Source organism: Nymphalis io, chromosome 16 (genome assembly GCF_905147045.1).
Source record: "Nymphalis io chromosome 16, ilAglIoxx1.1, whole genome shotgun sequence".
Classification (NCBI taxonomy): Eukaryota; Metazoa; Arthropoda; class Insecta; order Lepidoptera; family Nymphalidae; genus Nymphalis; species Nymphalis io.
In genome coordinates this window covers 8,417,374-8,431,825 of record NC_065903.1, presented here as the reverse complement: position 1 = coordinate 8,431,825, position 14,452 = coordinate 8,417,374, and the positions used below count along the sequence as shown (strand labels likewise).

The window sequence follows — 14,452 nt, the reverse complement described above, 5'->3', positions numbered from 1 at the left end:
TTTCGAAAAAACGATTTAGAGCTCGTGTTATTTTTCTCTCGTTTAGGTCATTATTTCTTTAATTTTCATAACCAAAAAGAATATAATCACTACATATTGGTAACTGTCACAGCCAAAGAGTATACAATCATTATATTTTACATTTAGTCACAAACTTACGTCGTTGGAATAAAAAATATATAAATTACTTTTGAAAAACATATAAGATAAATCCTACAATGTTATCATTGATTATAAGAAATCTCACAGCATTAGAATTACAGTTTAATTTAATACGAAAATGTCACAGTATATTTGGAATTAAAGATTTAGTTCGCCAAGAAAAGGTAAGTAATTAATATAGTGTACCTGTTGGACCGGGAGGGGCCGCGGATGCGATATCCACGATCCCGGAACCTCTCCGAGCCGTACCGAAGACGGCAGTTGCAATGGTTTTAGTAGGTAAGAATCCCACATAACATGGTTTCCGCCCCTTCCCTCTAAGGGCCCGAGTACCTGAAGGTTGCGAAAAAAGTGCATCTACTGGTCATAGCTAGTACTATATTCTTAGTAGTCATTTTTATTAATGTACATATATATTTTTGGCTATTGCTAGAGATATGTTCGCTTATCTATCAAATGACTATTATTTAATCGGCCCAGACTTAAGAAAATCATTATTAGACCGCAAATAAATGGGAAAAAACAAGCCAATGTTGACATTAAATTTAAAACATTTTCTCTGTCTTTCTTTTAACTACAACTTTTGCAGAATAAATAGCATAAACAATAGTAACAGTAAGAGCCTGTAAATGTCCCACTGCTGGGCTACGGCCTCCTCTCCCTTTTTGAGGAGAAGGTTTGGAGCTTATTCCACCACGCTGCTCCAATGCGGGTTGGTGGAATACACATGTGGCAGAATTTCGATGAAATTAGACACATGCAGGTTTCCTCACGATGTTTTCCTTCACCGAAAAGCACGAGATGAATTATAACAGAAATTAAGTACATGAAAATTCAGAGGTGCTTGCCCGGGTTTGAACCCACGTTCATCGGTTAAGATTCACGCGTTCTTACCACTGGGCCATCTCGTAAATAAACAATAAACAACTGTCAAACTTGCAGAGTAATGTGAATAGAAATTCATCCAATAAAATAAAATAAATTATAATCTAAGCACAGACTTACACTTTAGTCAAGAGTATAATAATTCATAGGATGTCTTTTAAAATCTCATATAAAACAATTTTTTCTTCTTATTTATTGCTACGAATAATTTTTAGCTTTGTATTTTTTTATTATTTATAAGAAGACGAAAAAGATGCTATCTGGTAGTGATCACCTCTTGCCATAAACAATAGTCAATAGTCATGGGTATTTATACTATAAGAAATATTAATCATTCTTTCCGCTGATCCAGTCTTCAAAGTCGATAATAATTATACTAAGTGTAGCTATTTGTGTTAATAATTATACTAAGTATAGCTAATTGTTTTGAGTGATTTATTTACTCCACAGCCGGAAACTTTCACCATTTCACCCGTTCAAAGCAGTAATCATGGATTTGCAGTCGATATGATAAAGCAGTATTACCTTAGCGAACATGTTCTTGTGCGCGCGCGCAACATGGATCTTAACGATGATCGAGCTATTGATGAGTACCTCATCGGCATACTCAAACAAGGTATATCTTATGTTGTTGTAACACAGCACAAAAACTCAAAAATAATATAAATAATAATTTTAAAACAAAAAACAAGCACGGTTGCTAATGTCTTTCAAGATGGAAATTATAATTCAATTTTATTGATATGTATTATTAATAAATAAATAAATAAAAATTTCTAAATATGCGTATTCACATTTCTAGACTCTAAAACTACTTGCTTTTGTTACTAAAAATTATTATATCTGCTCGGCCATTGCTGATCATTTTCTGACCGATCTACTTAAATCGCGCGTGATAATGTAATGTAATGTGCGTAATGTTAAAAGTCTAAGAAAGATAATCGATGGTGAAATATACCTATCCTAATATTTTTGCAGGTAATTCTCTATTCGCTAAAGCCGAAGATGGTACCACAGCAGGAATCTGTGTGAACTACGTTGCAAGTCCATTGGATACAAAAAATCTGCGCAGCTACGCATTTTATAGACAAGTATTTATGATGCGATATGATAAATAGTAAAATGCTCGTATACAATTATTAAGAACATTTGCCCTGGTAGAAATCAGTACTCATATTTTTGTCATATGTAAAGTTTAAGGCAGTAATACGCCTCAACAACCTGTATATGATTCGATTATAAGTTTTTTTTTAATATCATCGTAAATTAATTCGTGTTTTATCAACTGACTCATTATTTTGTTGGCAGGATCCTAACACCAAAGATTTCCTTTACTTTACTGCGAAATTACAAGAAACTCCTAATCTTTGGGATATATTTAAAAAGCGTGAAGTTTTTGAGGTTTGTCAAAAACGATTTGCTATACATACGGTATTTTATGTAATATATTGTGTTCTTATCTTACTATGCTCAATATATTTTAATGAAATCCTCTGCCGGTAGCGATAAGTAGATTTTTTTTTCGTTAATACAGTATTTTTTGTACGGTCTTTAGATGAAAATGTTCGCTGTATTACCCGAGTTTCGTAGACAGGGGGTGGCGACCATGCTAGCTGAGAAATCTAAAATTCAAGCTCAAGAACAGGGATACCAAGTTATTCGTATGGACTGCATTAATCCATATGAGTAAGTGTGATTTATTTAAGTATTTAACTATCAGCTTGAGGATATTGAGGAGGTATGAGGAATTGTTATTCATAGGTGGTCAAAATTTGTCTAAACCCCCCTAGGTAGGTATTCTACAGCCTAATAGCAATACAAAGTGTATTGCTTTGCACTTCGAATGGTCATTGATGTATGTATTATAGACACATCAGTATAACATTTAGGGCCCATAATAGTAACTGGAGGGGGGGATAAGGGTTAATATGTTAAAACTAATGTTTACAGGCAGAGTTGATCACTTAACATGAAATATCCAATTTGGTAGTCTGCCTTGCAATAAAAAAATATGAAACGAAATTAATTCTTGAAATTCTTTATATTTTGTTAAAAATTACTGTGTTTTTTTTTTTAAATATTGCAGCTATAAAATAGCCGAACGTTGCATGTTATCATGCTTATTGAGGTTCCCTCTGCACAAGTTGCGTGGCGCTCATGCTCCGTTTATCAAGCGCAGTTCTGAACACAACAAGTACGTGCGGGTGTATGTCGCGCATGCGCAGCAAGATTCGCCTGAGATAATCGTAAAGCGCCATGAAATTGATGAGAACATGATTGAATGAAACTATTTTATAGAATATATTCCGTCCCTTTAAAAAATTATTGATTATATAGTCAGTGCATTGAGTACAATTCTGAAATAACTTTGGGTGTATGTAATTTACATTAATTTTCATTTGAACCGTAGAGAATGTACTGTAAGTTTGAATTAAATTATTTGTCAACGTTTTGCTTTGGATATGTCTTGTCGTATTTGAAATGTAATTTAAATTATAAATAAAGGTGAAGTTTTTAGTAAAACAGTTTATTAATACCGCACAATATAATACCCTATTTCAATCGATGAAGTATTTAAGGTAAACAATCCTTATTTAATTGTATAATAATTTGTTACAAAGTTAATTAATTATATTTATATATTTTATGTGATTTGGTAATAGTTCCCATAATATGCGAACAGTTCTTAATTAGAATCATTACTTATATCATTCTATCTACTATTTATATTCACTTTAATTTTACTTCCAAAGTTTCGATCATTTTCGCTATTCATCTCGAATCAGTACTCGACTATGTCTGACTGCCTCGTTGGTCTATTGGCTAGATATAAGGCCGTTCATCCCGAGGTCCTGGATTCAAATCCCAGGACGGGCCGATAAAAAGTTGTTTGGTTTTTCTTAAAATTCTCAGTAGCAGCCCAGAGTTAGGAAATGAGAAGTGTGTTCACTCCCGTGCCTCGGAAAACGAGTAGCCGTTGATCCTGCGCCTGAACTTTTTCTGGTCGTGTCGGTTTACCGTCCTATGGGTTTATGAGAGATAGAGAACAGAGAGTGCACCTGTGCTTGCGCACACAGTTAAGCACAATAATATGTCCTGCGCAGTTAGCTAGTGTCTTAAGATTAATGTAGTGTCTTAAGATTGACCGCCGTGGCCGAAATCGCTTAGAAGACCATAATTTTTACATTACATTGAAACAAAGCCACAATTATCATATAAGTATTTATTTATTTCATAACTATTATATAATTAAAACAAACATTTTAAGCAAACATAATCTATTACTTAAAACAAATTACCTCAACGTCCTTAACAACAAAACAAAGTTGATAGCATATTTTTCATTATTATCTAAAACCAATAACTGTTTTATAATTGCACTTCATACATATGCACTTTAATAAGATCATTAATGAGATTTTCTAATGTGCTGATCAGTCTTATCGGGATTATCAGAGTAAGTATGGTGTAACGATGCTATCTATGAACCAGTCTTCAGAGAAACGCAGGTGGTCCCCAGGTTGGGAGAGGAAAACTAGCTTTCCCGCTTTATCCATTTTCTTTAAGCCCAATCGATCCTGGAATTATACAAGGATTGAAAATAATTTATAAAACAATAAATTACAATAATAATAAATGTTTCTATTATTTTTTATTTATGCTGAGTTCCTATGTTCGTTCTAACGAATCGTTATTGTACATTGAAAACCGATGTGGACTGCTGAATTTTGAACTCCTTATTTGTGTTCATAATGCAGCTCGTGCTCGGCGGTGAAGGAATACATCGTGGGGAAATCTGATTGTGTCGTATGAAAATATGGGACATGTATTCTACGTATTGGATCACCTTCCACCACCTTGGAAACCTTCTCCTTAAAAGGAGAGCAGGCCCTAGCCTAACAGGACATCTACAGGCTGCTCTTTACGTAACTTTTTACTTTATTGTACATTAGTTACCGATTAATTTCGAGTTACGAGTCGTTAGCCTTCGCTTGAATTACGCCTCCGAGACAATTCTACCATCCGTAAACAAAACTAATCTAAGTTTTGACAAGTTTTTATTATTTACATTATGGGGGACGCAGACGTATTGAAGATATTATTTAGGGTAATTGCCATATTTATAGGTAACCACGACATGCTAAAATGACACTAAGCATCTTAAATAATAATGAAAGAAAAGATAAATAAAGTAAAAATAAATTTCACACAAATAAATAAATAAATGTAGACTCTGTTTACAAACCGCACAGTTTGAGTATAGTTTATTAGTATAAGTTATACAGCGTACCCCTCCTACAATACAAGCAAAAACACCGAAATTACGACATAAACGGACGTACGTGTGTCCTGTAGTAATATTTCGCACGGGCGAGGTTTGAACTCAATATCTTTACCGTATTAACTACAAGTATGAATGAATGAATGCAATAATAATAAAAAAAAAGTAAATGAAAATAAAATCTGTTTATCCACCAATCTAGTGCTGTAGCATGTTATAATACACTCATAAAACATCTCCTTAAAGTGGAACATCTATAAACGGCCTTTGCTTCGTAGTAAAACATTTACGAGCCTCATATAATAAATTTTCGTTTGAGATTAATAAACAGACACTGTTTGACTTCATGAAAATTGACATATAAATATATTTTTTCGCTGCAGCAGATCAGCATCTATATTGTTCAACTGATTGAAAATTACATACATATCATGTGTGTATACATATCATGTGTGTAGACGGGACAATAATTGCCAGGATTTGCTAGTATTATATAAATGCATAAAATATACAAACCTTTTTGTAAATAGCCGATTGTTGTAATGTTATAAGTTTTTTCGCTTGTCCGGGAGCGTAAAATCCAAACCACTCAGTTTCTCTGGGCTGCACGATGCTGTCGTTATCGAATTTTACCATCACGAAGTGTTCCAGTTTTACCAAATTATCAACGTAAGTTTGATTGATCTTCAACTCATTGTTGATGTCTGCCAGGAATTCGCTGCTCTTCGCGTATGTTTTCTCGTCTAGAGGATCGTGCCAGTATGTAGCTTGAACGAGAGATTTTTGGACCCAGCTGTAAAAACAAATTTGTCAAATCGTCAATAATATTTTCGAGTTTATTTTATATCAAGCTCGAAACTCACAACAGCAGAAAACGGTCGTAAAGTGTCAGAAAGTGATATGAGACATTGACCATATAAATTAAGATTATTAATAATATTTCAAGAATACACGCATCAAAATAGCGTATCACTTAAGTCAGTTTTCAATATTCCACTAGTGAGATACGAAGTTACTTCTTACAGAATGATACTGCAAGAGTAAATATATTTTCTTATATATTATATTTATCATTTAATTTGAGAAAAAAAGAGGTTTTGAAAAAACGCAGTAAAATCATGTTTATAGTAGCTTGCATACTCTTGCATTCAATTGAGTTGATTTCAAATGACATATTTTTTATATAGAGGATTTTCCTTTTTTTATTATAAAAAATCATCCAGTAAAGAGGCAGTTCAGTAAAATAAACGCTGCATTTTGTGTTAATTTATTTTTGAAAATGTTTAAATTAATTGTGACGTCACGATATATGCAGTTCGAATATCTACAGAATTTAAAAGAGAACAGCTTAGACTCTTATAATTTATCGTTGCTATTAATCGGATACATAAAACACTAATTGTCAAAACGCCTTGAACTCGATATAAATATAAACATGAACGAAAAATTACTTTATATACACGTGAGGTGACTATTTAAGCAGGTACTGCTACTGCTACTGGTCCCAAATTTGTAACATTGTATGTAAAGTATTTTTGAGGTTTTATATATTTAAACCTACTTGTACAAGATATTGTGTAAATATAACAATAATATACTCCTGACTTCACACAGTTACCTACGACGTACATTGGTAATTACCTCATTAAATCGCTGCAAATTACTTGTGTATGTATGTACTCGTATATTAAATGTATGTTAAGTTATTCATCTATTATTTATTACATATTAATCGTTTGACGTGGTTGCGGATTTTTAATTGGAACGAATTCTCTACATATCTGCTTAGCTGATATACTTGTACGTAACAAGTTTATCAGCTTAGCAGACTTAAATACGGAATAGTTATATCATAACTTCTATGACCGTATCAGTGTTTAGCGAAACACACATTCTCTCGACTTTTATATTCACCATTTACTATTGAACATTACAAGAAACAAAAAAGCCGAGATGGCCTAGTGGTTAGAACGCGTGAATCTTAACCGATGATCGTGGGTTCAGACCCGAGCAAGCACCACTGAATTATCATGTGCTTAATTTGTGTTTATAATTCATCTCGTACATGACGGTGAAGGAAAACAGCATGAGGAAACCTGCATGTGTCTAATTTCATTGAAATTAAGCCACATGTGTTTTCTACCAACCCGCATTGGAGCGGCGTGGTAGAATAAGCTCCAAACCTTCTCCTTAAAAGAGAGAGGAGCTCTTATTAGGCCCAGCAATGGGACAATAACGGGTTGTTACTGATTGAACATTAAAGCACCTTAACATAGACTTGCCATCAAAAGCATTCCCAAGAAGACTTGGTGACATGCAGGCGGATAGCCGTAAGACTGTTAAACGTCTGTCTTGCAATGTTTTATAATACACGCAAACGTAAAAGTATCAAATCGTGCTTTTTCTTTGCTGGGTACATACTTTTTAGGTAAAAACATTGGGTATATTCCAATAAAGAGAGACGGTAGTGATGAGGAAAAATCTTTCTTAATTTTATTAAAACGCTTACTTTAATCAGGCAATAACCAATGAAGATGTCACAAATAAAAAAACAATCTAAAAAGTAAAAATATTTATAGCCAGTGCCATTTGAGATTATGTAAAGATTCTAACGATACCCCATACATCCGAATCTTAAGGTAAAGTGATGGTGAAATAAATAAACTCACACACATATATATAAGACATACATAGATACATACGTACATGAACTGCCCTTTTAAAAATTGGGTAGTCGTATAACAAGAAAGTCCACCCTTGTTTAACGTTACATAAAAATACAATTATTAGAAAACACGTCATAGTATCCAATTTTTATGAGATGTTGAATTTTAATAAATATAATAGAGAACAAATCACAAGGTTATATTAACTTATTTGTATTGTGTTAGAGGAAGCCGATAGCTGATATGTATTTACAGCATCATTGTATCATTTTAATCTTAAAACGCTGTCAATGAGTAATCGTATTCAAAATTATTAAAATTGTTATGCGTTAGCTGATTAAAACAAAACTAACATTTAACGTTAATGATCTCACAAGCTAAATAATAAGTGCACGATATCTGCCAGTGCTAATATTAGTCAAGTCTGAGTTAAGTTAGGTATATAGAATATTGTCAATTAGGTTAATGTTCCTCCAATAGAAGACAAAAATATTGACTCACAATATGACAGTAGGCTTATCTTTGTTATTAAATATATGATTATTGTATCTTTAAATAAATTAAGGTAATCTTATAACCATGGCTATTAATAATTAATTTAGTAAATAATTTATAATAATCTTTTACAGTTAATTCACATATTTAATAAAACTATATACATATAATTATATAATTATATATAATTTCTGTTATAATTCATCTCGTGCTTTTCGGTGAAGGAAAACATCGTGAGGAAACCTGCATGTGTCTAATTTCATCGAAATTCTGCCACATGTGTATTCCACCAACCCGCATTGGAGCAGCGTGGTGGAATAAGCTCCAAACCTTCTCCTCAAAAAGGGAGAGGAGGCCTTAGCCCAGCAGTGGGACATTTACATGCTGTTACCGTTACTGTATATACATAGAGTACAGTGGGTAGAACATTTGAATCTTAACCGAAGGTTGTGGTTTCAAACCGGGCACCACTGTATTTTATTTGCTTAATTTGTGTTTCTGATTCATCTCTCTCTCTCTGTGAGTGCGTGTGCGTGTGCGTGCGTGTGTGTGCGCGCGTGCGCGTGTTTGTGTGTGTGACTGTGTGTGTGTGTGTGTGTGTGTGTGATTGGTGAAAACATGGTGAGTGTATTCAACATGAAACCAGGCCGAATTGGAGTAGCGAGGTGAAATAAGCTCCTCACCTCTACAAACGGAGACCTTAGCCCATCAGTGGGACATCTATAGGCTGTTATTTTAATTACATCATACATTCTATTTATATCCATATCTAAGCTTCTACATTAGAAACTACTTTCTGAGACCTAAATTAAAAAAAAAAAAAGAAATCAATGTTGGTAGAAATTAAAAAGTTATTTACAAAAATATTATTCAACAACCAGAGCGCTTTGTAATGTAAACACTGATATAAGATAACCTCTGTCTGGATAAATAGCTCTTGTGACCTACGCCTGAGATATTGTTCAAACACATATAAACACACCTAACACTCGCAATGTTGAAATTAAGCAAGGATGCGGTCAATAAGACATTTTCCTTAAGTGACTGACGAAATATTTTACAGATTACTTATTTTGTTGCAAATGGTACCCACAATAAAACTATAAATGGTAACACACCGTAAGCATTCACTATAGCTTTTAACACGCGAAAAACTAGGTTTTACTTGGTGCAAGTGCCCACTTCTCTTACTTACAATTAATTAACAATACTTACTTTTGTTCCGGTTTAAAGGGTGAATTACCAAGTGTAACTACGAGCACAAGGGACATAAGGGCGCATTGACGATGTAATGGATGGTTTATATTTCCTACGATGCTTATGGGCGGTGGTGACCACTCACCATCAAGTGACACATATGCTCTTCCGTCTTCCTTCAAATAGACACTGTGCACGTTAAAATGGCATATTTTAAAGGATTTTCATTCGGCCAAACCGAACTCTACTTTGGCAAAGCTTGGCTTTGCTAGTATGTAAATATAATTATGTACTAAACATATTTAGATGTCAATTAATAGACAATATCGTTTCTTTATAACAAAGACAAATATTTTTTTTTTCTTAAACCGAATATATTAGTAACTTGGGCAAGTTTTTAAATACATTTTCCTGAACAAAAACGGTCATAAAATTTGCAAAGCATAGTCATAAAGCCGCATTTACAACGTCAACACAACATTGCGGATACGACACTTCGTTTCCACAATTTATACTTCTGTTGCATCATCATACAAACGATACACATCTACTTAACTACATAACACTTTGTATATGTACTTAAGAGTTTCCTATTATTATACAACATGGTCATAATTTATCTCTTCGGTAATCGTAATTGCCAGTTGTAGGTACAATATGTTGCATGAATAATACTGAAATATAGTAAAGACTTGGTACGAAACCAGGTAGTGTAAGATTTTTATTGATCACAGTTAATTATTCAATAGACTGCTAACTGTTTCGTTTGTGTCTTTTTTGTGTTATTTTTATATTTTCTTGTACCTTTGAAATGTTTGATTGCATTGCCCATTCAGTATCCGGAATTTTTTTACGCGATTTTGGTTTATAAATAATTTGGCCGCCGCACCGTGTGCCGTGGTCCGAAATACCTATTATTTAATTATTTATTAGTAATGATCTTACACTATTGATGTGCACTAAATATTGAAGTAAATAACGTAATAAATACGAAAGTCGACTATACTCTTAGTTATATTAATTATAAATACTAATACTGATAGGTTTGGATTAAAAAAAATTTAGTCCACTCGTTATATATTCTCGTGAAGACCTTAAAATCCACATAAAGACAGCCGGTGTCATCAACTGGAACTGGGTTAGAGTTTTAATAGAATCAATTAATTGAAAAATTATATAAAATGATAAAGAACCCAACTACCTATCTGGATACCAAATTTGAACTTTCTATGTGATCTGGAACTGGGTTAGAGTTTTAATCTATAGGTCAGTCAGTGATAAAAATGACGATTTTTGGACGTTAATATCTAAATAACCGTTTGCGGTGTGTTTATGAAATTTAGAGCACATATGTATCTCGCAAGTTAGTTATTAGTTACACACGTTGCTGCTAGGCAGTTTTGTTAGTTTGAACATGGCTTGACACGCTACCGCGTGTCTAGATTTTCAAAATCCTGAAATTGGAATAGTTACAATTTAACACTTACAATTACAATCTAAACTATTAAATGAAGAGACGTTTATTTTCGTCGTGCTTAACTGAAAATACTACTAAGCGAATACATATATAACTTATACCAGCAGATGCAGCGCGTTTCAGAAAAGGTTTTGAGTATATAATATTATTTATATACATATTATATACATTATATTAATTTTATAAAGTAGTTGAGCTTCGTAGTTTCACCCGCGTTACATTTACCACTATTGACGTGAAAACCGTGAGTAAAAAAATCAAGTACAGTGAAGTGTTATAATTAAAAATAAAAAGTGTTATAAGTCAAATGACCGCATTGGGCAATTAAATATGTACATGTGTCGCCTAAAATGCTTTTGTTTGAAATACTAAAGAAACAAATACCTGTAATATGCTGCATAATTGAGTAATTTCCGAACGTAGTCACAGGTTTCGTGCTGCAAAGCAAAGCAGTGAGGAAGACCGTACACGCCCTGATGTTGGCCACCAAGTGTGATTAAATTCTTTATTGGTCCCAATTTGTGGCCACAACGCTGCACCACCGCTCGCCTGACAACAAACAATAATTTGCTTTATACCTATTTTAGTTTTCATTACTGACATTTTTATAATTTTATTGAATAAATTTTAATGGCGTTAATATATGAGACAGGAACTGAGATGGTCTAGCGATAAAAATATATGAATTTATCGCTTTCATGCGCTTAATTTTTGTTTATAATTCGTTGAGTGGGTTCAAATCCGCACTTTATTTTGAAATTTTAATCTTGAAATCTGCCGTCAAATGAAATTATACACTTCATTAAGTACATCTCTAGAGAAACGAAGGTTTTGCCCAGCAGTGGGAGACAGTAACCATATTTTTTTGTGTCCTTTTTTTAATTTTTTTTAGTTGCTATTGATTGCTGTGATATACACGAAACTGCAAACCTTGACATCTCAAAATGTCAACATTAGTAACATCAGTTAACATTACACAATCAAATTCAACAAGATATTACAGTAATACAGACTTCAATACAAACATAATGTCCAAATATTTATATATAATACACATTTCACATACATAGTACTTGACACAAGCTTTGCATTGATGTTTAAATTTTGAATGCACTTAAATCAAAAATGTAAAATATTGTTATTATTAACTTTATGTTTGTACCAAAGACAATTTTTTTTATCAAAACACCGCTATCAAAACACCGAATAATATTTTTCTTCTATGATAAAAATTGAAACTTACTAAGTAAATACAGTCCTTGGTATTAAAATTTAAAAAACTTTTCATGGCCAAGGTAGGGCATTGACTTACCTTTGTATGCAGTGAAGTCATTCATTATAGAACCAATACAGATGTGATTTAAATTAAATAAATAAAAGATTCAAGGCATACTATGCTTTTATGATAGGACCAGTGTAATAATGCCATATTTTTTTTATAATGAATAATACGAAAAGTCCATAAATATTAAAGACAAATGGATACTTTATAGATATTATATTATTTTACCAATAGCTCTAATAACACATTATATTGGAATGTGCTAGAAAACACAGTGCATAGATAATACAGCAATACAATATAAATAACACTTTATAAATCAGGATTTACATTAGCATTCACAAGGTACATTGTAACAATGTATTTTTTTAATTTACATACAATAAAATATTTGTTTTATATGTACAATTGATTTTGGTTTAGTGAACTTTAATACAACACAAAAAACAAATAAAAATTGTATCATTAAAAAATTAAGGATGATTTTGATAATACTAGGTATTTGCATTAATAATTCAATTATTTGTATATGTAGGTAATGAAATAGTGGTAATATGGTAAATTAAATTAAAAGTGTTCATTGATATTGTATAATTTTAGAAAATGATTTTTTATCTACATTATATATATATATTATTACTAATTATGTTGAGTCAAAGATATCTATTTAAAATAATTTGAATAACATATACATGAGGATTATGTATTTTTTTTAATATAATTATTTTATAACTAATTATATACTTACAGGAATTGACTGCCTTGTGAGAATCCGATGCCATTAAAACCATTTTGAAGTTTTGGGTCTCGTGCCAGCTTTGCACAAGCATATTCCACTTGTTCATTTGGATACATAAAATATCCATTTTCTAAATCTTCCACAGTAGAATTCCCAATTTTTAGAGAAACTACATAGACTCCAGGGATTTGTTTTTCTAGAAATGACTTGAATAGACCTAAGCTGTATGATAAACAGCATGTGTCACCTATAAAAAAATCCTTTGTTATCCATTAAAATATTATAATATTTTAATAAATTAATAAAATATTAAAATATTATTTAAAATTTAAGAGCATTAGGTATAACTGCTTCAAAGTTCGACTTACCCATTCCATGCCATAAAACTATAGGAGTAGGCTCCGCAGAAATATATTTCAGCAATAATAAAAGCCCGACCCACCACTTCATTATGATAATTAATTTAGCTTTTAATTCATGAAACCTTAAAACAAAAATATTATTTTAAGCCACAAATTTATTCTTTAAGTTAATAACCGCTGTACGTAAAGAAATATAAGTTAAATTGATTTTTAAAGTATATTTTTTAATTAGATTAAAGATGCGGTACTATCAGAAGCGACGCATATAATTTGTAATTAGATATTATTAAAATTGAACTTAAAATATTTCCTTTAAGTAATTTCAATTTTTCTTTTATTCCACTAATCGAAAATACGACAACTTACACAAGTTTCAAGTAAACATTCAATGAATACAAGTAGACACTAGTCTTTGCATTTAAATAAGTATTAAGTACATATATGTCAAAAGTTTTCTTTGTCAGATGTCAATGTCATTTTTTAATTTGAGCAGAGCCACCTACCAGATACACGTAGCACTAGTCAAAGTAACAGTTTGTTAAGATAGTTTGCTTTTAGTTTATGATGTAAGATATAGGTGGCGCTGCAAAACACTTTTTCGAAAACGATTCAATTCGAAAACAAAAGGAAAAAATATGTATGCAATTGTCTCATATGATGCAATAGTCTCATACTTTACGTACGCAACGAATAATATAGCCTACGTATATAGTTCCAAATTCATAAAAATGATCCGGTGTTTTAAAGAGAAGCAAAAATGTTTACTTTTTAGTTGTTAGGGCTATATAATATTACAAATTGATTTATTGTAAGAATTTATTTTATTATTTAAAAACATTATTTCGTTGACACTATTGTCTTGGTTTTTTTTGTTACTTGACCAAGGTTTTTTTAAAGCAAGAAGA

General features: G+C 32.0%; 2 protein-coding genes across 2 annotated transcripts; one reads left to right on the top strand and one right to left on the bottom strand.

Moving 5' to 3' along the window:
- Positions 1-218: 218 nt before the first annotated feature.
- Positions 219-3,404, top strand: LOC126774531 (uncharacterized). The gene is made up of 6 exons (XM_050496096.1): positions 219-326; positions 1,498-1,663; positions 2,026-2,138; positions 2,356-2,448; positions 2,603-2,733; positions 3,134-3,404. Exons 1-6 carry the CDS (start codon positions 219-221, stop codon positions 3,330-3,332), a joined length of 810 nt encoding a protein of 269 aa, XP_050352053.1. The 3' UTR covers positions 3,333-3,404.
- An 848-nt stretch (positions 3,405-4,252) lies between these two features.
- Positions 4,253-13,968, bottom strand: LOC126774229 (palmitoyl-protein thioesterase 1). The gene is made up of 6 exons (XM_050495650.1): positions 13,914-13,968; positions 13,554-13,669; positions 13,195-13,432; positions 11,549-11,713; positions 5,846-6,122; positions 4,253-4,625 (listed from the first exon to the last, which is right to left on the bottom strand). Exons 2-6 carry the CDS (start codon positions 13,633-13,635, stop codon positions 4,500-4,502), a joined length of 888 nt encoding a protein of 295 aa, XP_050351607.1. The 5' UTR covers positions 13,636-13,669; positions 13,914-13,968; the 3' UTR covers positions 4,253-4,499.
- Positions 13,969-14,452: the final 484 nt, after the last annotated feature.